Here is a 21,914-nt window from a genome sequence, read left to right as displayed (position 1 = left end):
AAAACACCAGCCCTGTAAGATGCTGTGCATGCTGTTCTTCTTAGTTAACATGTGGAGTATTTCCTCCAGTAATTAAGTCTGTCTCTGCAACATGATTGAGGCAACTCTCCTGCCTGCTTGTGACTATGCAGGTGGTTTTTTTTTTTTTTTTTCTGCAAACCTCTTCTTTTTGCAAAGCAACAGCAGCTGCTGCTCTTCCTGCCTGCTTGTCTATGTCTTCTTCTCCCCCTCCTTTTTTTTTTTTTTAAGATTTATTTATTTATGCATACAAGACTGGGGTACAGGCCAGGAGTGTGGGGGGTGAGAGGATCCACCAGAGACAGACTGGGGAACAGAACAGGCAGATGTACTGAAATACACTGCTGAGGGGAGCCGTGGGTGTGACAGGAGAGGTCTGCTTCGCCATGTGGGAAGCTCCCTGGCCAGGGATCGAACTCATGCTGCAGTAGCTGTGGCTAGCTTCATAGTGCTGTGCTTAACCCCTTGAGCCACCAAGGAGGCCTCCTCCTTTTTTAAGTCACCTGCCCTTTTGGATATAAAAAAATAAATAAAAATAAAGACATGATTGAGAGCGGCAAGCTAGTATTTTCTTACGTAAAATAGTTTCATCAAATAAGCCCCTTTCGTTAGACAAGAATGATGGTCTGACAAATTTCGGGTAGAGGTAGAATGATCAACTCAGAGTATTTCTCTAAGGTGAAAAAAAATCAAACATTGCATTCCTTTGACAAAAATGATTGAAAGGTTTTCAATGTTAAAAAATCCTAAGTACAGAAAAGCACAACTAAGTAACTATGATCTTACCATCATTCACATTTTGATAAACATCTTTCCAGGCTTTTATGTTGAAAATAAACACTCTGTACCAAATTAAGTTACAATATACCGTGTGTAGTGTACATACAGAATGAATCTCCCCACAAAGCTGTTGCTCCAAAACATGACTTTTAATAGTTTCAGTTTTCCCTTGTATGGTTCCATTGTCTGATTCCCGCATACCCGCCAGGGAAGTCCCGGGAAGGCAGGTACTTTGTGCATTGGAAGAACAGGTCCTAGTATGGAGAAGATTTTGTCAACCCAATAGACAAATCTAACCAGTCAACTCCTTATCTCTGGATATTGATCTTACTTCTTCAAGATCTTACTATTTATAAACATCCTTACAGAAGTCTTCGTGGACAGCTCTAGTTACTTTCTTAGACTCAACTCCTAGAAAAGAAATGTAGAGTCAAATAGTATTGTGGGGTAAATAAAGTATCAGGCTTTTCTGCCCTCCTGCCATTAGGATTGATGATGGATCCCTGCGGTCCTGCATGCATGCCCGACGGCGGGCACCTGGAGTAGGTGGGTATACCTGGGCTGAGAGACTGGGCTTGTAAGGGCGGTGTTGCAGAATGGGAGCAAAGAACGGAACCACTAGAAGGAGAAGAAACAAGAGAAGGAAAGAGAACCAGCAGAGAAGCAGAGACCACAAGAGAACGCCAGAGAGCCCAGAAAGAGAGAAGACTTACTGTGGGTGGGACACCTGCCAGTCTCCCGGCTCCCTGGCTCCCCTGCCTGCCGTGTACCTGGTAAACTCAGCAAAGACCTGAAAAATCCACCGAGGGCTCCAGGACTCCTCCTTCACCCGTCTGTATAGGATGATACAGATCCTGCCCACGCCTTCCTGCCACTACAAGTACACATTAAAAAAATGAATTGGGATGACCATATATATAATGTATCATTAAACCAGATCAGGTCTAAGAGGACAGAGTTCAGACTGCCCTGGCCAAACTGGAATGTAGTTACATGTTGCTTGATGCCAATCTGTGCCTTCAGAGGCTTCAGAACTTACATTCCCACCAGCACAGACCAGAGAGCCAGTTTCCCAGGCTCTTAACACGTTTTTTTTTTTCACATTTGTGACTTCATGCCTGACACTTCCTAGGTCATACTGAGTATCTACTCTGGCATTTTTGCTTCTCCCTTTGGCATGCAATAATGATAAAGAAAAAAATCTTTCCTTGCTCCCTTCTCCTGGTTTCAGGTTCCTTTCTATGGGGTTGAGCCAGTTTTCTAGGGGCTGGCAAACTTATTCTATAAAAGGTCAGTTTGGGGGCCTCCCTGGTGGCACAAGGGATTAAAGCACCGCACTATGAGGTAGTCCGCAGCCTCCAGCCAGGGAGCAACCCACATGGCGCAGCAGACCTCTCCTGACTCACCCACTGCTCCCCTCAGCGGTATGCTTCGGTTGGTCTGCCTGTTCTGTTCCCCTCTCTGTCTCTGGTGAGCCCTCTCACCCTCCGCATTTCTGGCCTGTGCCCCAGCTCTTGCATGCATAATTTTTTTTTAAAAAGATGTTTATATCTTTTAGGCTTTGTAGACAATTACTCATCTCTGTCATTCTAGCATGAAAGTAACTACAGATAACCTGTAAATGAATGTGGCAGAAATTCAAATTTCATGTAATTTTCATGTGTCACAAAATATTCTTTTGATCCTGCCCAATTTAAATATGTGAAAACAAATCTTTAATCTATGGGGGGGAGGGGGAGAAAAATAGGGCATGAGTCATAGTTTGCTGACACCTAACTTTTCATTTTTCCTGAATTAATTTTCTTCTTATGGTTGAAGTTATAATATACACATCTTCAACTCTATGTCTCACTCTTGAAATAAAAATGCGAGTGGAATGCAAACATTCAACTGCTCACCATCCCACTCAATTAGCACATGCCTAGAGGGAGCCTGGGACTGGGGAGAGGAATCTGTTATTCTCTTGTCTGGCCTCAGTTTCCACTTGCCTCTCCTAGCATAAACATCTTGATGGATTCATGCAGTGTGAGTTTACAGTCTGAACATGTAATTTTCTTGCAACACTGCTCCTAAACACAAGTCAACACCTTTACCTGATACTCAACTGAGTGATCTGTTCTAATGCTGAAGGACAAGCTGACTTTTGGGTTTACTGAACAGCAGTATATTGGTTTCCAGTGGGTTACATATAATATACATTATAGAAAATTTAAGGGATTTTTCCAGCAGTAATTTTCATTATGTAAAATTTTCCTATAATTGGACCTAGTTACACATGAGGGTTGAATCTACTATTATCTTTTATTCCTTAAAAATCTCTGACATTGGGCCTCCCTGGTGGCGCAAGGGGTTAAGCACTGCACTATGAAGCAATCCGCAGCCTCTGCAGCACGAGTTTGATCCCCAGCCAGCCAGAGAGGAAACCGCATGGCGCAGCAGACCTCTCCTGTCTCACCTGCTGCTCCCCTCAGCAGTGTATTTCAGTAGATCCGCCTGTTCTGTTCCCCACTCTGTCTCTGGTGAGTCCTCTCACCCTCCACATCTCTGGCCTGTACTCCAGCTCTTGTATGCATAAATCAAACTTTAAAAAAAAAATCCCTGAGATTATAGAATGAACTCAATATTCAGTACTTGTAAGGAAAAGAAATGCAGGGCAGAGAATGCAAATTCAGCAAGTCATGGTGCAAGCAGCAGGTATCAAAGTGGCTTCCAGTCAGACATCCACATGAGCAAATAAGCTGGGATATTTCTAAGAGTCCATTTAGTAATAAAATTTGGCACACGTTTCCAGAAAGGAACACTAAATTCCCATTTGAAATATCAATATCCCTCTAGGAAGATGGTAGCAAATATTATCATTTGATGAAGGAGGAAACTGAGGTCCAGAGAAATGTAAGTAACTTCGCTCAGGATACAGCGAGTCAAGCTGAGATGGGGTATAGAGGTTAAAACTCCACGTTTCGTGCATTTTTCAGGCTGTCTACAATCAAAAATGACAGCAGTGATGGGAGTATTAAGGAATATTATCTGTGACACAAGCTGCAAAGAACGTGTAGAGCAGGAACAGCTAGATAACATGAAAAACTTAACATGTAAAAATAGGAAAAAAAAAACTAATCACAGATACACTAACCCTCAATGACAGGTACAGAGCTTCAATTTAAAATTGAGTAAGTTTATTCACGGAGAAAACAGTTACAGAATACCCTCAGGACTTTTTTAGTCCAACAACTAAAACTGCATTAAAAAGCCAACAGGGAGAGTTTAGAGACCTGAAGGATGGTGGGGGAAACTATTCTCACCCTTTCCTTGGGTTTATAAATCTTTACCCTGTAGGCAATAGAGACAGTGTGATTAATTTCTTTTCTTAATTCATGTAGGATTGTCTTAATTAATGTAGAAATCTTCTGTGAAGGTCAGAAAAGAGCAAAGGATTTGATGGTGACTGGATGGATTAAGGTGAGATTAAAGGCTGATGCATGGAACTCCAGATTTATCACAAATCACCAGATAGAGTGGTAGGAAGGATACTGTATTTCCCATTAACTAAACCTGAGGTATTTAAAAAGCTTATAGAGGTGGAAATTCCCTTCTGCTTTCCCCCGAGATAATGGCAGAGGCTGAGAAGCTGCTGTGGAAGGCGATGCTTCCCGGGACTTTCCACACGGTGCCTGACAACTTCTCTCTTCAGGATAGGTTTCAAAGCAAACAATGTGATGAGTGATGAGTTTCCCCTGTTTTTGGCTTGTTTTGGGAAAATCTATGGCAACAGAAAACAGCACAGTCATTTACCAGAAGCCCTGCCCGAGGAGGAGAATGGCATCTCCACACCTCAAGAGTCAGGGTTTAACCGTGCTCGTTTGAATGGGCTTCTCTCGCCATCCAAATGGCAGAGACCTTCTGTGGCAATGTCTCTTTTAGGTTCCTCCACAGGCTGCAGAGGGAAGTCCTGGTCTGTGGCCAGCACCTGTCGGACAGTCATGTTAACACGAGCAGTTTTTAAGTAGCTGGCGCACACCTGCCGGTCCTCTTCTGAACAGGGCTCCACCACTGAGTCTCTGGGCAGCACAGCTGGGAGAGGCGTCGCAAGGCAGCAGGGCAGGCTTTCCCGCTCCGGACTTGGCAGGACCCGAGGGACGGCATGGTTCAACAGGCGGCTGAAACCTGACATTACCATGATGTCACCGCTGTGCATAAACATGGCGGTGGGGGCTTCATCTCTTTTGAGGCCGCCCAGGAGAAAGATGGCAGACTGTCCAAAGCTACAAAAAGACAAGTGAAACAAAACACAACAGCACACTTCTGTTACTAATCAGGGGAAGGTTATGCCAATTGCATAATTTTCTAATTTCAGCTGATATTTATTGTTCCCAAATCCTCCATTTTAAACTGTGCTAAGTTCCTTCTCTGCTGGTTTGTGTCCGAGGTAGCAACCATGATCTGCAACCTAAAGGTAGGAGCCACAGAGTTGCTGCAAAATAAAATTCAAAGCAAAGCAGTTGAAAATGTAAATTAAAAATTAAATCTTAACATTATCCACGTAGGTGCTATTGATGTACCTTTAAGTGTTCAAATAAAATATTGGAGTCCTTTATTATTACATGCTAATTTACTTTAAAGATAATAAAAGATTCTGTTTAGGTACTTTCTTTGTGAGATACTCTGTATAAAATTAATCATGTTCAGGGAGTCAAGGAGAATAAACTATTTGGGCTTTTGAATTTTCCTCTTCTTTTTCAAAAAGGCCTCTCACTTTGCCTTATGTATGGCTTTCTACTTATTTCACAAAGACACTGACAATACCTCTCATTACAAAAGCAGACCCCAAACATCTTAAGCAGAAATAGTTACAGTGACTGGTCACTGCTCTTAAAGGTCTAGGCTAATTTTACTCATGATACGTTGTGAAGGAGCCCAGAAGTGAATGATGAGTTCCACCATTTTAAAAAGTTTAATGTTTTATTTACTTGAGCTCAAAAATGCTTTAGAAAAAGGAATGAAGTTATAAAATGTATTTCCAAAACCCTAAATCTAACTTACCTGAATGATAGCAGGGGTTTGGAGTGATCTAGCTCAGATTTGTCCACGTGGATTCCTAGTGTGGAGTCTAATCGATAGTAATTCAGGATACCTGCTTCAGCTTGGAAATCCTGAAACCCACAGGCAGCGGCTACTTGCTCTGAGAGGAAAGCCAGGTCAGAAGGGAAAGGTGTATAATGATCTGCTGAGTATTTCTTTGATAAAAGTAGGGAAAATAAGAAAAATAAACAATGATCTCAGGAAAACGGGAAACTGTGGCATAAGATTAATTTCAAACCAACTGACTTATATGTAATAATAACACAAGCATGATTTCTCCACTGGAGGCATCTGGTAACCTAATAATGAAGTATTCAAAACCCCAAGCGCCTACTATAGGGCAGGCAGCATGCTAGACAGATATACCCTGCAGGGAGTCCACGCAGGAGGCAATTACCACACCTCTCTCTAGTATACTTCAGCCCCAGACAGGATAATTCTGGTAGGGTAAAAAAGAAACTCACAACTGTCACTGTCTAAGGAAACATGCGAAGTGCAATGTATCCCGGAACAGAAAAAGAATTTTTGCTAAACACTAAGGGAATCTGAAGGTAGTATGAACTTCATGACTGTAATAACATGCTACTATTGGCTCACTGATTGAGACAAAGGTATTGTACTAATGTAAGATTTTTAAAAAAGATTTATTGTATTTATTTATGTATATAAGAGCTGGGGTCTGTAGGCCAGAGGTGCAGAGAGTGAGAGGATTCACCAGAGACAGAGTTGGGAGCAGAGCAGGCAGAATGACTGAAACACACTGCTGAGGGGAGCAGCGGGCGAGACAGGAGAGTTCTGCTGCGCCATGTGGGTCACCTCCCTGGCCGGAGATCGAACTCGTGCTGCAGAGGCTGCGGACTGTTTCATAGTGCAGTGCTTAACCCCTTGCGCCACCAGGGAGGCTCACTAATGTAAGATAATAATAGGGAGAATTTCCTTTTGTAGGAAGTCTCTGTATCATCTATTCAATTTTTCTGTAAAACTATCCTAAAGTATAAAGTTTATTTAAAAAAAAAAAGACAACTCAAATACCATTACCATTTTGGTTTTAGACCCAAGCCTGCAACACAGCTTAGAGCTGATTTCACTGGTCTGAAGTTACAACATGCTCAAAAATTCTGAATTGAAACTGGCTTATACTAGGGGCCTAGGCAGGACATTAAAATGAAAGTAATATTCAGCACTTACCAATCTGCACTGCCTCTATTTGTCGTATCTAAGGATCACAAATACTCTTTCTCTCTTTAAAACAAACAAACCCATTAGAGCCATAGCTCTCCCTCCAGACTCCTCTGTACACAGTTCACAAGAGTGAAAAGGTGGCAGTCCCCACGCAGGTGGGGGCGGCTCTAGCAGTGGTAGCCTGCACTCAACACTCTTCTTTTGATTGGATGCTCCTCTCCTCTTTTCCCTCTGCTCAAACACTTGAAACCTGGTTAGAAATCCATGTTTGTGTCACATCTTCACTAGTGTCCTGTTGTATTCTAGCTGGACCAACAGTGTCATAGAGAGGGGAAGAAAGCATTCACTTTGGCCAGAAGTGACTTCAGGTTAAGTTACAAGTCCTGACGGATGACCAAGCCTCATCAACTAGAATATGTTTATTTTTTTTCTTTTCCCTCTACTGATGCAAATAAAGAGTTCCTATTTAATTTTTCAAAACTGGGCCTCCCCGGTGGCACAGTGGGTTGAGCACAACGCTGTGTAGCTGTCTGCAGTCTGCAGTGCAGGTTCAATCCTCAGCCAGGGAGCAACCCACATGATGCAGCAGACCTCTCCTGTCATGCCCGCTGCTCCCCTCAGCAGTGTATTTCGCCAGTCTGCCTGTTCTGTTCCCCGCTCTGTCTCTGGTGAATCCTCTCACCCTCCCACGCATCTGGCCTGTATCCCGGTTCTTGTATAAATAAATAAAATAGTTAAAAAAAAAAAATTAAAAAAAAAAAAAAAAAAAAAGAGATCCTCCCAAAATGGATAATCTGATACTTTAAGCCTGACCAGGAAGAAATCTAACCACATGGCTAGAAGCATAAAAATGAAAAAATGATGGAATTAAGAAAAATTGAATACCTTACTATCCCAGTTGTAATGGTAGCCTAGGGTCACCCAGCGTAATTTCTCTAGTAAACTTCGGGGTCTTCGTTTATTTAAGTCTTTATACCTGCAGAAATTGGAGACAAAGATTTATTCATCTCAAATGGCAGCAACAGCCCTTTTTATGGACACTGGAGTCTAAATTGGTTTTCCAAGGTATAAACTCTTACCTTAAATCTTGACAAGGGAAAATAGAACAAACAAATGAACTGATCACACATTTAATTTAAAAAGAAAAATTTCTAATTTCTAGTGCTTGGTTCTAGACCCACTGCTGAATGGGATCAATTTTAAATGGCAAGTCTGCAGCAGTTCAATGTTAAAACAAGAATGACAGCAGAAATGTCTTCACCTGTCCATAGGAAAAGGGACTAAGAGCATTATGGGTAATTGAAAATTTGGCTAACCCTGTACAACACAGCTTAGATAATTGAGGCTTAGCTGACAATTAAGGACCACTGTAATTGATTTGGTTTCTGAAATCCCCTTGTTCAAACCACAGGCGGTTTCTGTAAAATAGAGTGGTGTCCTTTCTGCAATTATATCTTGTCTGATCAAATCTATGGGATTAACTACTCTTTTTCTAAAAAGGAAACTAATTTGTTTGATTCACCTCTAGATGTCTAAAAACATGAGACTGCTAGATCTATTTTTTCTATGTAATTTACATAATTAATCCATTTTTTTTTTGGTCCAAAAACACTGCTGCTTAAAAGAAGATCCTACTGCTTATGGAGTTTATATTCTGACAGGAGATAACTGACATGTATAAGAAACGAGGGGGAAAACTTAAGGCAGTATATAATCTAGCACTAAAATACAGGACAAAACCTTGAGGGCCACTAGAATTAAGAAAAAGTTGAGCTTAAATTCAGCTTTCCGATCAGTTAAGGCTGCAGAGCAGAGCTGGGAGTTGAGCATGGCGTTGAAGAATGGCCAGCATTTAAACAGGGAGTAGGCAGTAAAGGCACACAGCAGAAGCAGAAGCAAAGGATTTATTAGAGGCCCACAGTGGAAGTGGCACTCATCTTGATGTCTGACAAAGAGTTTACAGAATAAATAGAGGCTATCTGTGCTCACAAAGTTTACATTCTAAGAAGTACATCATGACATAGACATACATCAAGACCAGTAGCTAGAAGGAATGGAACAAACACTGATTTATTTAGGATAGTTGTGAAGAAAAGAGACATAGTGGATCTGATTGCTCTCTTTTGAAAGGCCTGTTTACAAGTTTGGCCCTTGGCAGGCATCTGGAACTTGATTTTGGGGGAAGGTTCACACCATCCCCAGAACTGTGGCATACTATGCTGGAACTACACAAACAAATTGATTCTGTTGCACATGTGCTTTCCTTTGGGAGTCTGCCTGTGTGATTGGCTCCTAGTAAAAACCTGGCTATCAGGCTTCCCTACAGACAACATCTCATACACGTTGTCCCAACTTGTTGCTGGGGGAATAAAGCACATCTTGGGAGACTTTACTAGGAGATGCCCTGGAAGCTTGCACCTGCTCCCTATACATTTTTCCTCTGCTGATTTTTCTCTGCATTCCTTCACATAATACATCTCATCCATGAATACAACTATATGTTTAGACCTGTGAGTAACATGGTGTATCACTGAAGGTGTGACCTTGGGTAACCCTGGCACAACAGGAGACAGACAACATAGACAATATAGGGCAAGTGTCTTGCTTCTGTGGCTTGACTTGCACCTTGGTACTGCAGGGAGGGAGAGTTGGAGATGTGGAGGAAAGACATATAGGAGACTTGGAAGAGACAGTAAGAGAGACACCTCAGAGAGGTGTCCTTGGCAGAGACAATAGCACCTGTTACCTTGATGTGGTAACTCCTTCTGTCACAGCTCTTTGGGACCTGCTCAACCCCCTTCTTGTGGTTCCCCGCCAGCAGGTACCTTAGACTTGTGGCAAGCTTTCAGGCCTCAGCAGCCCTGCTTTGCCAACCATGTTAGCCAACGAGGGATGCATAATATGGGGGTTTTATTGGGAAGCTAGTATTAGGAATATCCTTTCTTCTCTCTTTAAATATACACCAATTCTATTAAGTCTTTCACACTAGAAAACAAACCAATAAGCCAACCAACTTAGGGGAAGAGATATAGTAGGTTTGGCCAGTGATGGCAACTGGTTGATTGATGTACTATGAATAACCACCATTCATTATTTAAATGTTCTGTTTGTAAAAACTAAAATAATGCAAACTAAAATGGTAAAACACGTTCTACCACTGTTTCTTCAGTTAAAGGTACAAACAATAGAATTCCCTGATGTTCCCCTCTGGAGGACATACTCTATTTCAGTAGCCCTGAGACAGACAAATAGCTATGGCCCCTTTCTGGACTCATGTGATTTGTGATCAATGGCAATACAAATGTGGTTACAGAGTTACAAGCCTATCCTGCAAAAGTGACCCATTCTGTTTATTATCCTTTTCAAGATATTATTTGGTACCCAAATCCTTATTTAAAGACAGTCTCAACGATAGGAGATAGAAAAGAAGGATGAGTTTATAGAAACTGGAACTATGTTTTCTGGGAGAAAAGGAAGATGCTGAAGTGAGCAGCATAAACCTGGTTTCCAGAACTTAGAATGGATGGTGCCCCGAGTATCCAGATGGCAAGAGTTGTTACAGAAGCTTTATCCCATTTAGTTTCTGCCAAACATTACTGCCGTCAGTACCACCAACAGGGCTTGTTAAAACTAACATGACTGGGGCCAGGCCTATAAATTCTGATTCATCATGTCTAGGGTGGGGCCCAAGAACCTGCATTTCTATTAAGCTTGCAAGTGATGCTGAAGCTGTTGGCTTGGGACCATGCTATGAGAAACAATACTCCAGCTAACATGAAAAACCAAAATGAGTGCCTCCCTGGTGGCGCAAGGGGTTAAGACACAACTTATGAAGCTATTGGCAGCCACTGCAGCACAAGAGATCAGCCTACATGGCGCAGCAGACCTTTCGTGACTCGCCCACTGCTCCCCTCAGCTGTGTACTTCCGTCATCTGCCTATTCTGTTCCCCACTGTCTCTGGTGAATCCCCTCACCCCCCAACAACTCTGGCCTGTACCCTAGCTCCCCAGCTCTTAAAAAAAAAAATAGAATATCTGTCATCCCTTTTTAGTTTAGTAAGAAATCATTTTATTCTGATGAAACACTCATACTATATTATCAAAACCAGACTGATGTAAACAAATGACTGGACTCACTGTAAGTATTACAACAGCATCATTTACAATCTTTTTTTTTTTTTAAAGATTCATTCATTTATGCATACAAGAGCTGGGGTGCAGGCCAGAGGTGCGGGGGTTGTGAGAGGATTCACCAGAGACAGAGTGGGGAACAGAACAAGTGGATCTACTGAAATACACTGTTGAGAGGAGCAGAGGGAGAGAAAGGAGAGGTCTGCTGCACCTTGTGGGTCAACTCCCTGGGTGGGGATAGAACTTGTGCAGTAGCGGCTGTTGATAGCTTCATAGTGCGGACACTTAACCCCTTGTGCCTCCAGGGAGGCTGGCATCAGTTAAAGTCCTAAAGGAATAGTTAAGGGGAAGGGAATAACTTTGCTTCTATATTGAGGATATCAATGGAAATAAGCTTTCACATATATGAAAATGGATACATGCATTTCCTAAGCTAACTAATGGAATAAAGCTTTTGCTTATATTTATATTTCCTTCTGTCTTATTCTTTAAAATGTTGTTTTTGAACAATAAAACATTCACACAATTTAAAAGGAACAGCAAGTATTCATTAACTAATTCTGTAAATAAATATTTAGTAACTGTTATGCACTGAAGAATTAAAAAATAGGGCAAGGGGATAAAGAGTAGGGGGAAAGCAGGGGACTACTTTATTTCATTTTTAAAAAAAAGGTTTATTTATTTTATGCATACAAGAGTTGGGGAACAGGCCAGAGGTGTGTGTGTGTGTGGGGGGGGGGGGGTTGAGAGGATTTACCAGAGAGAGCGGGGAGCAGAACAGGCAGATTGACAGAAGTACACTGCTGAGGGGAGCAGTGGGCGAGTCAGGAGAGGTCTGCTGTGCCATGTGGGTTGCTCCCTGGCCGGCTGCAGATTGCTTCACAGTGCGGTGCTTAATCCCTTGCGCCACCAGGGAGGCCCAGCAGGGGACTACTTTAAACTGAATAAGGGAATCATCTCTTCTTAAATGATATTAGAACAAGGAACTAAAGGAAGCGCACCCTTGGTTTTCTAAGGGAAGAACTTTCCAGGTAGAAGGAATACCTTGTACAGAGAATCTGAGCAGGACTGATGTGTTCAAGGATTAGCATGGAGGTTAATATGGCTAGAGAATAAATGCAAAGAAATGGTAGGCGATAAGATGGGAGAGGTGGTTGGGCCAGATCATCTAGGCTATGGTAAAAATGTTGGATTTTATTTTGAGTGTGATGGGCTTGTAGACTTTTGTCCCTTTTTCTTGGGATGGAACTTTAAATCCATTGATTTCCTGAGGGATGGTACTAGTTTTGTTACTCACAGCAGGATCTAAAGACAGACTGGAGTTTAGGTTAAGGAGATAGCACAGGTTGTGGGCTGGCAACCTAGAAAGACCAACACTGTGATTAGGTTGCAGTTTTGAGTTAAGTAATCATCAGCAGGAACTCAGGGAACAGTTCAGGGCTTACAGAATGAGTTCAATCAATTACGATCAGGTAGCAAAAACCTAATAAAAACTGGACACTAAGGTGTGGGACAGCTTCCTGGGAGGGTAACAAATCCTGATTTCATGGGGCTTGGAGGCCATGGAAGCTCTGTTTTCCAGACATTGTTCTGTGTCTCTTTGTTTATTTGTAACCTTTAAAACAGTATTGTAATCTTAGGTTTAATGCTTTCCTGAACTGTGACTGTACTGGGAAGTTACTGAGCCTGAGGGGAGTCATGGGAATGCTCTTAAATTTGTAACCACTTGGTTAGAAGTGTGGGTTGTCTGGACATCTCTGACACTTGTGGTTTTTATGTCTGAAGTGAAGGCAGACTTAGTGGGGACCATGCCCTTACCATGTGGTGTCTGCTGACTCTGACAGAGTGTATCAGAACTGAACTGCTGCAGATGAGAAACTATAAGAGAAGACTCTTATGTAGAAAATAGAAGGGGAGCAAGAAGAGACAAAGGAGACTGGCTAGGATGCTTATACCTAATGATTGTACTCTTGTGCAAGAATCTCTAGCTATACTATTCATTAATACATTTTTTTAAAACAAGATTTATTTATTTATGCATACAAGGACTGGGGTGTCGGCCAGAGGTGCGGGGGGTGAGAAGATTCACCAGAGACAGAGTGCAGAGCAGAACAGGCAGATCTACTGAAATACACTGCTGAGGGGGGCCACCAGGGTGGCCCCATTAACAATAAATTTTGAACAAAGCATTTAGGTGCCCTAATTTTGTAAATAGACCTCTTTTTGCTTCTAAATTCAAATATTTCTTCTTCATTTCCTACTTAAAGTTTCTTCTTCCCTGACCACAGAAAGCTAGAAAGTTAAAATTGAAAGGATACTTAGAAGTACTTTAGTTCAGTGGTTCTAAATGTGGATATTATGGTAAAAAATCAGAATCTCCAGGGGAATCTTCTGGTATTGCAGAGTCTGTTCCCTTTCTGACATGCTCTGGATGTCAGAATTGGGGAAAAGCTGGCATCTACTACCCAGGTGCCTCTGACTAATCAAGATTCAACCACCTTGAATGTTTTATCTGGTCCAATTCCTTTGTTTCGTAGATGAGGAAATGGAATCACATATCATATAGTGTGAGAAGGAGAATTAGTCAATTTTCAATGTGGCTAGCAATGTCTGAGCATACCATTTTCTTCCAACCTTTGATAACAGAAAGTATGATAATAACATTTTTTATTTTTGCTAATTTATTAGGCCAAAAAATGGATCTCACTATTGTTTACAGGATGATTTACTAGTGATTCCTCTGTGCTATATTAGAAGATGACAACTGGGATTTCTGAAGAGTCATTTGTCAGAAGGAAAAAAAAAATCAATTACTTGAAAACACCAGTTGGTTTAGTAACAAACTCTCTTGGACCAATTTCATTCAACCATGATCTTCCTTTATTTTCCTCTCAGTTCTAAAGAAGACAGTTATTGCTTTTGTACATACCACAACTTAGAGACTCAGGGTGGTTTTTTCTTTCTTTTTTTTAAAGATTTATTTATACAAGCACTGGGCACAGTCAGAAACGTGAGAGGGTGAGAGAACTCACCAGAGCCACAGCGGGGAACAGAACAGGCAGACTGATGAAACACACTGCTGAGGGGAGCAACGGGCACAGCAGGAGAGGTCTGCGTGCCATGTGGGACCCTCGCAGGTGGTTGGGGATCGAACCGGCGCCACAGCCTCGCAACCCAGCGCTCAACCACTGCGCCACCAGGGGAGGCCCGACTCAGGGTGGTTTTAAAGGAGAACCAACAGGCTCTGCGGTGCAATGGATAGTGCACTGGACTTCTAAGGAGAACCAGTAAATTTGTCTTCCCCTCCAACTTAAGAAAGTCTATTTTTCCTCTTAGAATTAGTTTGACAGTTTCTGAAAACTGCAACATTAGAGTCACTTAAATACAAATAGAACATACTAAGATGGTATATTGGTTTTTAACAGATTGAGCCAAGGATTTCTCATGCATCTTGTTTAATCCTTACACTATTAAATGAGGAAAGGACTATTATGAGGCCTAGAAAGGTTAAACTTGTTGAAGTTTACATAGCTAGTAAGTGAGAAATCTGGGAGTTGAACCCAGGCACTCTGACTCCAGAACTAGTGCTCTACATTACTATACTCTATACAATCTGGCCCTAACCTACCTTTCTGCTTTACCTCTTGCCAATTCCATTCATGACTTCCAGGAAGCATTTTCCACAGTCTATCAGAATTTAGCTAGCTACATGATTATTCCCATAATATATTATGATCTCTCCTCCTGTACCTGCTGAAAAATAATTCTATGTTTATGTCTCTGTCTTCAACTAAACTACAAATGGTGCCATGCCTGTCCTTGAAACTCTAGCACAAGCACAGTATCTGGTACACAGCAGAAACTCCACACATATATGTTGAATAAAAACATGAATACATACTTTCTGTGTTCCTATTTCACAGAACAACTTAATGTTTAAATACTGCTGCTTTCTTTCTCCAAAACAGTCTTCTTGTTCTTCTGACTGGCAAACTCCTAATCATTTATCAAGACCCACTCAAATGGACAGTGTTAAAATAAGAGGATAATGAACCCAATTAAAAAAATTATTTTATCTTTCTTGACAGCTCCTCCCTGACTAGAAGAATCATTTCTTCCTTTGGCCCCCATACCATAACATTTTTCCAAACACCTATGTAACACTTTCTGAGCTCTATTACAATGATTCCTACTGATACTGAGTTTCTGTCAGAGTGTGCACTACTTGTGTTCAGGGGGAGTACACTATTTTGCTTTGTATCTTCAATGCTTAATATCACAACTGGTACACAACTGACCCTTAATTAATTATTTGTGGACTAGTGAATGAACGCTGAAATCAGAGTAAGGTACAAACTTTAATTGTCATGAATTATGACCTATCATAAAAGTTAGTAGCATTAACTTCACTGAGGAGAGGAGAAATAAAAGCTATCAGTGTTACTTATTTCCAGAACACTACGAGTCTTTAAAGGAACTCACTTTAAGCAGAAAAAAGGGCTGAAGCTGAATGAAAATAGACTGTCCCATGACTAATGAGGATGAACTCAACATCTAAGCCATCATAAATAAATCTTTAAAATGGATCTCAATTTAATATAACTGTCAAAACATCTGTCCATACATTCCTAGGGGAAAGAATATAATCGTGCTGCATTTGCAAACAAGGGAAAAATAAACAAGTCAGTCACTTCCACTATGCTGTTAAAGATTAGTTCTGAAAGATCTGTGATGACCCCTGCTGAATACCTGCAATTTATTGTGAATGATAAGACTTACCTCAGAAACTCTTTGCTCTGTTCCCACAGATCTTGGGTTTCTTCCTTAGTCATGTGTTTGTCCAGGTTGCATACATTAGGTTTCTGGCAATATAACTTAAGGCACTGCTTTATCCAGTGCCACTGGTAACCTGGGAGGAAGGGGTTTGGGATAAAAATAAACCCTATACAAAAAAGTGGGAGGGAAAAAAGAAAAGGAGGAAATTCTCCATCAGTTATTCAAATAATTTATTTTTGCTGCTACCCTTATCTCCGCTACGTTATTCTTTATTCCCCATCTCCTTTTGATTATGCCTCATGGCCTCCAGACTGGAAAGCAAGTATTCTCATTCTCATTTTTCAATATTAGAAGATGGACGTTCCTTCAGTGAAGGAACTTAAGGAAATGCTATGTTTTGATAATGAACACCAGATATTAAACATTATGAAAATATCTCTGACTTTCTAGATTATTTTCAGGAGAAACAAATATTCCATACCTTTGAATTGTGTCACCTCAAAGCAAACCTTAAAATTGAAACTGCCAAAAGTCTCCCCTGAAGTTTTCACCAGGTAGAATTTATAAAGTCATGCAAGACTTCTTTAACTCTTTACTTCATTTACTGTAGGTACAGAAAGCTAAATTATTTGAATTTAACTAATATACAGATCTGAAAGTCATGTTCTAATGAATGGTACCACTGGTTATTAATCTATAATCTCTCAAGTTTCAAATTTACCCTTCTATATTTGGCTCTGAAATGCTGGGGCAGGCCCTGCTAAAGATCAAGAAGCTCATGTAAGATCAAATAGTAGAAAGTAGAGCCAGGACATGAATCTGGGTAGTTGGAATCAGAACCAAGGCCTTAACTACTAGTCTGCCCTGCTTCCTGTCCCTTCCTGTATGTGGCAACATCTCAAATGTTTGAAGCTATTATGCTCACCATTTAAGTCTACTCTTTCCAGACTCAGTGTTTGGTCTTTAGACCCATCACTCTCTGTTCACCTGTGTAAGGACAGGCTGCAGTGTACTCAGGTTCCCTCAGAACAAGCAGGGTCCAGACAGAGTCTGACAGGGTCATGTCAGAGTAAGAGGAGACTTGTCACCTACCATGTTTTGGACATTTTGTTCTCTTAAATGCAGTTTACAAGAGCAGGGAGGACAGAATAAAGTGTCTAAGAACACAGTAAGATCTAACTTAAATGACGTGATTTAAAGTAAAATCCCAGAAAGCTTCAAAAAGCAAGTACACTAACTTGACAACAGAAGTCCTATGTGGGGTTGGTAATCTTGTTTGAACAATCTGTTAAGGGAAGTAGGCACAGCAGTCGAGAAACATGGTCTTGAAAACAGGAAGGAGGCCTGAAAAGTTAAAGGGCAGTTTTCAAGACTAAGAATACACAAAAGGCTGCTGGTGACGCATGCTCTTCATTTATAGAGAGCAATGCTTTCATAAAGTCAACCTTCAACTCTTTGTGATTTCAGTCAAATGACTGAAGTATTTCGTTCCTTAGTACAGAAAGAAAGTATTCAAGTCCTTTAGTAGGAAACATAAAATTGTTACAGCTGTCCATGTTATTAACAATCACTTCAGCGGTTATAACATATTACAAGCTGTAACATAAATAGATTTGAACTTCAGTACAAAGAAAATTAATTTTTTTTGGGAAAGTCCTCGTTTTCAGTCCATATATTTTTTTTTTTAAAAAGATTTATTTACTTATGCATACAAGAGCTGGGTTACAGGCCAGAGATGTGGGGGGTGAGAAGATCCACCAGAGACAGAGTGGGGAGCAGAACAGGCAAACTGAAATACACTGCTGAGGGGAGCAGCAGATGAGATAGGAGAGGTCTGCCTCGCCATGTGGGTTTCTTCCTGGCTGGCCGGGGATCGAACTCATGCTGCAGAGGCTGTGGATTGCTTCATAGTGCTGTGCTTAACCCCTTGTGCCACCAGGGAAGCCCTCAATCCATATTTGAAACCACAAATACAATATTAACTTTATGTGCTCTGGAAAGAAAGGGGATGACAGATACTAAGATTATTTGGCCAAATAAGACATTTTGTTATCATCTAAAAAAGTTAATAATAGCCCCATGATTAGAAAGATTAATAACATTATCCACTACTCATTATTATCTTAATTTCTCTATCTGTAAGGTGAGTTTCCCAGTAACACTAAAATTTAAAATTCTTGATTAGGGCCTCCCTGCTGGCGCAAGAGGTTAAGATGCAACCTATGAAGCTATTCGCAGCCTCTGCAGCATGAGTTCAATCCCCAGCCAGGGAGCTACCCACATGGCACAGCAGACCTCTCCTAACTCGCCCGCTGCTCCCCTCAGCAGTGTACTTTGGTCAACCTGCCTGCTCTGTTCCTCACTCTGTCTCTGGTGAATCCTCTCACCCCCCCTACACCTCTGGCCTGTATCCCACTTCTTGTATGCATAAATAAATAAATCTTTAAAAAAAATCTTGATTAGGGCCTCCCTGGTGGCACAAGGGGTTAAGCACTGCACTGTGAAGCAATCTGCAGCCTCTGCAGCAAGAGTTCGAACCACGGCTGGCCAGAGAGAAACCCACAGGATGAGGTGGACCTCTCCTGTCTCGCCTGCTGCTCCCCTCAATAGTGCATTTCAGTCAGTTTGCCTGTTCTGTTCCCTACTCTGTCTCTGGGGGATTTTCTCACCTGTACCCCAACATCTCTGGCCTGTACCACAGCTCTTGTATGCATAAATAAATAAATCTTTACAAAAAAAAAAATCTTGATTAGCCTGTTAGAACTTTTGATCTCATTAACTGTAATTGTCTTTTCAAGGTTCAGCCTTGATGATAGCAACAATTTTAAATTCTGTCATTTGAGAATGTAGGACAAAATTTTTTGACTGAAGGGATCATTATGAATTATTCTATCATTCAAAGTGGTATTTCTTTCTTTTTTTTTAAAGATTTATTTATTTATATAAGCACTGGGGTACAGGCCAGAGGCACGGGAAGGTGACAGAATTTGCCAGAGACAGAGCAGGGAGCAGAACAGGTAGAAGGACTGAAGTACACTGCTGAGGGAAGCAGTGGGCAAGACAGGAAGGGTCCGCCTCGCCATGTGGGAATCCCCCAGCTGGCTGGGAATCGAACCAGCGCTGCAGAGACTGTGAGCAGTCTCACAGTGCCGTGCTCAACCTGCTGTGCCACCGGGGAGATCCCCAATGTGGTGTTTCTGACAGCAGGTGTTTAGAGTTAGAGTAGTGACCCAAAGTCAGTGTCTTTAATTTTTTTACTTGTGCCTGGTATGTCACTTTCTGCAACAGAAGGCAGACAATAGACTCAAATTCATCTTTTGGGAATGCTAAATAAATGGAAATCTTAAGATGAGGCAGAATTTAGGAATGGAAACTTTCCTTCTGTGTGTTTGGTTTTCTTTGTCCATTTACTTGCTTATTGCTCTTCCTTTGAGGATGGATGACTGAGTGATTTCGCCTTCTGAGGTCAGCTGCACTCACCGGGATAGCCTTCAAGTCCGTAGGCTCGCCACTTGCTGACTGGCTGAAGTCCTGCTCTATGTGCATCATGCTCACTCACGGAGGACACACTTAGCGGAGATCTGACCACCTGGCAGGAAGGAAACATAAGTCAGAAGGCTAGAGCTATTTACAGGTTAACTCAGAGATCCTCTAGCCTCTAAGGACATTTCTGGTATGGGGGAAGTTAGAAGTTTTAAGTCTGCGGTCTTAAACTTAGCTCTAATACTTTCTTGATGTAAGACTTTTAGGTAAGTCACTTAACCCTTTAGATAATATCCTCAATACTAACAAACACTAGAGAGCTACAAAAAACTGAGTGGTAATGAGAAGCAGGCTTATCTGGGCCTTCAAAACTACTTTTTCCTATGGTACCACACCTTTGTGATTTCTTAGAGGACTCTGGATCATGAAAGGTGTTTGGTGTACAGGAATACCACAACCAGTTATGGCTAACAATGCTTTTGGAGCTTAAGTTGGTGCTTAAGCAGGTCTATAAGGAACACAAACTTGGGGAGGTGAGAGCATGGAAAGAGAGTGCTCCCAATAAAACACTGGGAATCCTGCTTGATAAAAATAACTACTTTTTCTCTCTTTAGATAAAACTTTACATTGAACTTAGAACTTAAAACAAAACTTAGAACTTTTGCCTTCATTAATTACTTAGAAGGCTTATGAAGATTTCTTTACACATAAGCACAGATTACGGATCTCATTTGGTTGAAAGATCCAATATGCCATTACTAAAGGACATATAGAAAAAAACTTTATTCTTTTATAAATAATAAACTTAGGGTATGGCTTGTTGCTAGTCTTAGAACACAAATATGTTCTTCCAAAGAGATATAATCTTTTATCCTCATTAGTCTGCCAAACAAATACCAATAAGTCGCTGGTATATAACCAGTCTTTATAATAAAATGGCTACTTGGATCTTTCTGAGAGTCCTGACCATCTAACTTTCTTCAGGTACCTATGGGCTGATAAAATGCTTTTATTTTAAATATTTTGTAATGATTTCTTGGATAGACCATACTTAATACTGCACTGTAATTCTGCAACATCCTCAGATGTAAAGTTTGTGAATCTGTCTTTATTATACCCTATGCTGAGCCAAACCTGAGCTTTTAAAAAAATTTATTGCTCCTTTCCTTTCTGCACTATTAACCATCATTTTCTCCAATGCACCGCTCTAATTTGCTACTTTCAATCTGCTTTGAGTTAGGGAACTAAATATCCACGTTTTTATATACTTAATAGCTAACACATTTATTGAATCTTGCCTTTTAGGTGCTGTGCTAGACACAATGCCTCCTCAAGACTGTTTACATTTTAAAAGTATGTATATATTACGGTAAAAATATGGGTCAAGGATATGACTGGGGAGGCTCCCATGAGAAAAGTGTATTATTCTACAGCTACCAACTTATACTGACAACTCTTACCATTTGCTAACAAAAGTTAGATGGGTTAGAAGTTGCTAAGAAGCTGAGTTCTAGACAAATATGGGGTCACTATAGCATTTCAATTTTATTTAGAGCTGTTACTAAGCTTGTGAAGGATGCCGCATCCAGCAGTCTGTGGACAACACGAAGAACAAATGAAGAGATCAATGTTAAAGCTACTGTAAAGAAAACACACATTCCACTGCAGACGCAGCTCTCCCTGGGTCCACTTTTTCCCCACCTCCCCTATCGCTTAATTCCATGGGAACAGGTAGAACTAATGGATGGTGCTTGGTTTCACTTGCCCTTCGCTGTCCTCTTTTGGGAGGTCATCTCAGAATCTCATGATGTTCCCTTTTGAAAGGGCCCAGAGAAGACAAGGACCAGTTTTATGGGCAGTGGCTTATCGAACAACATCAATCCCTTCAATTCTGAGATTACTCGGGGAGCTGGTTTGCACAGCTGCAGAACGCTACCCTAAAGTCGCCAAACACATTTCACGGGTTTTAACATCAATCGAGGCATAACTGCGAATGGACACGTAACAGAAAGACTGATGGGCAATCACAGGCATTTCTGGCCCGAGGTGGCAGAAATGGTCGCGTGAAGAACTGGGCAGCAAAGCTCTGCGTCGCGAATTTGACGCTTCAGGGGCAGTTCGACTTCGCGTCCGCAGAGGGCGAGAAGCCCTCACGATGACCAGTCTGTACGCGAAGAGAGGCGGGGAGGACACTGCAGCCCCTCCAAGGAGCGAGGTGAGCCGAGGCGAGGCAGGCGACGGGGAGCGGCGCGCCGTCCGTCCCTCCGTACCTTGAGGGCCCCAGGCCCGGTGCCGCAGGCTGCTTGGGCCGCCGAGAAGTCGATGACTCCTCCCAGGTCTGCGGTCCCGGGGCGGCTCTGCCGGTAGAAACGGAAAAGCTTCCGAAAGGCGTCCTCTCCCGGCTCTGCCGCCAGCGTCGCCATAGAGCCCACGGCCGCCGCCATCTTCCCCATTTCGCCGCCTGC

The 21,914-nt window shown here is 41.7% G+C and overlaps 1 protein-coding gene across 1 annotated transcript; it reads right to left on the bottom strand.

Moving 5' to 3' along the window:
* Positions 1-4,630: 4,630 nt before the first annotated feature.
* Positions 4,631-21,902, bottom strand: ALKBH1 (alkB homolog 1, histone H2A dioxygenase; the record flags this gene model as incomplete). The annotated part of the gene is made up of 6 exons (XM_084239786.1): positions 4,631-5,060; positions 5,839-6,032; positions 7,945-8,035; positions 15,970-16,132; positions 19,447-19,555; positions 21,720-21,902. The coding sequence occupies 6 exons, from the start codon at positions 21,900-21,902 to the stop codon at positions 4,631-4,633; spliced, it is 1,170 nt and encodes a 389-aa protein (XP_084095912.1).
* Between the last annotated feature and the right edge of the window lie 12 nt (positions 21,903-21,914).

The sequence above is a fragment of the Talpa europaea genome (assembly GCF_964194135.1).
Source record: "Talpa europaea genome assembly, chromosome: 8".
Taxonomy (NCBI): domain Eukaryota; kingdom Metazoa; phylum Chordata; class Mammalia; order Eulipotyphla; family Talpidae; genus Talpa; species Talpa europaea.
This window is presented reverse-complemented; position numbering and strand designations above follow the sequence as displayed.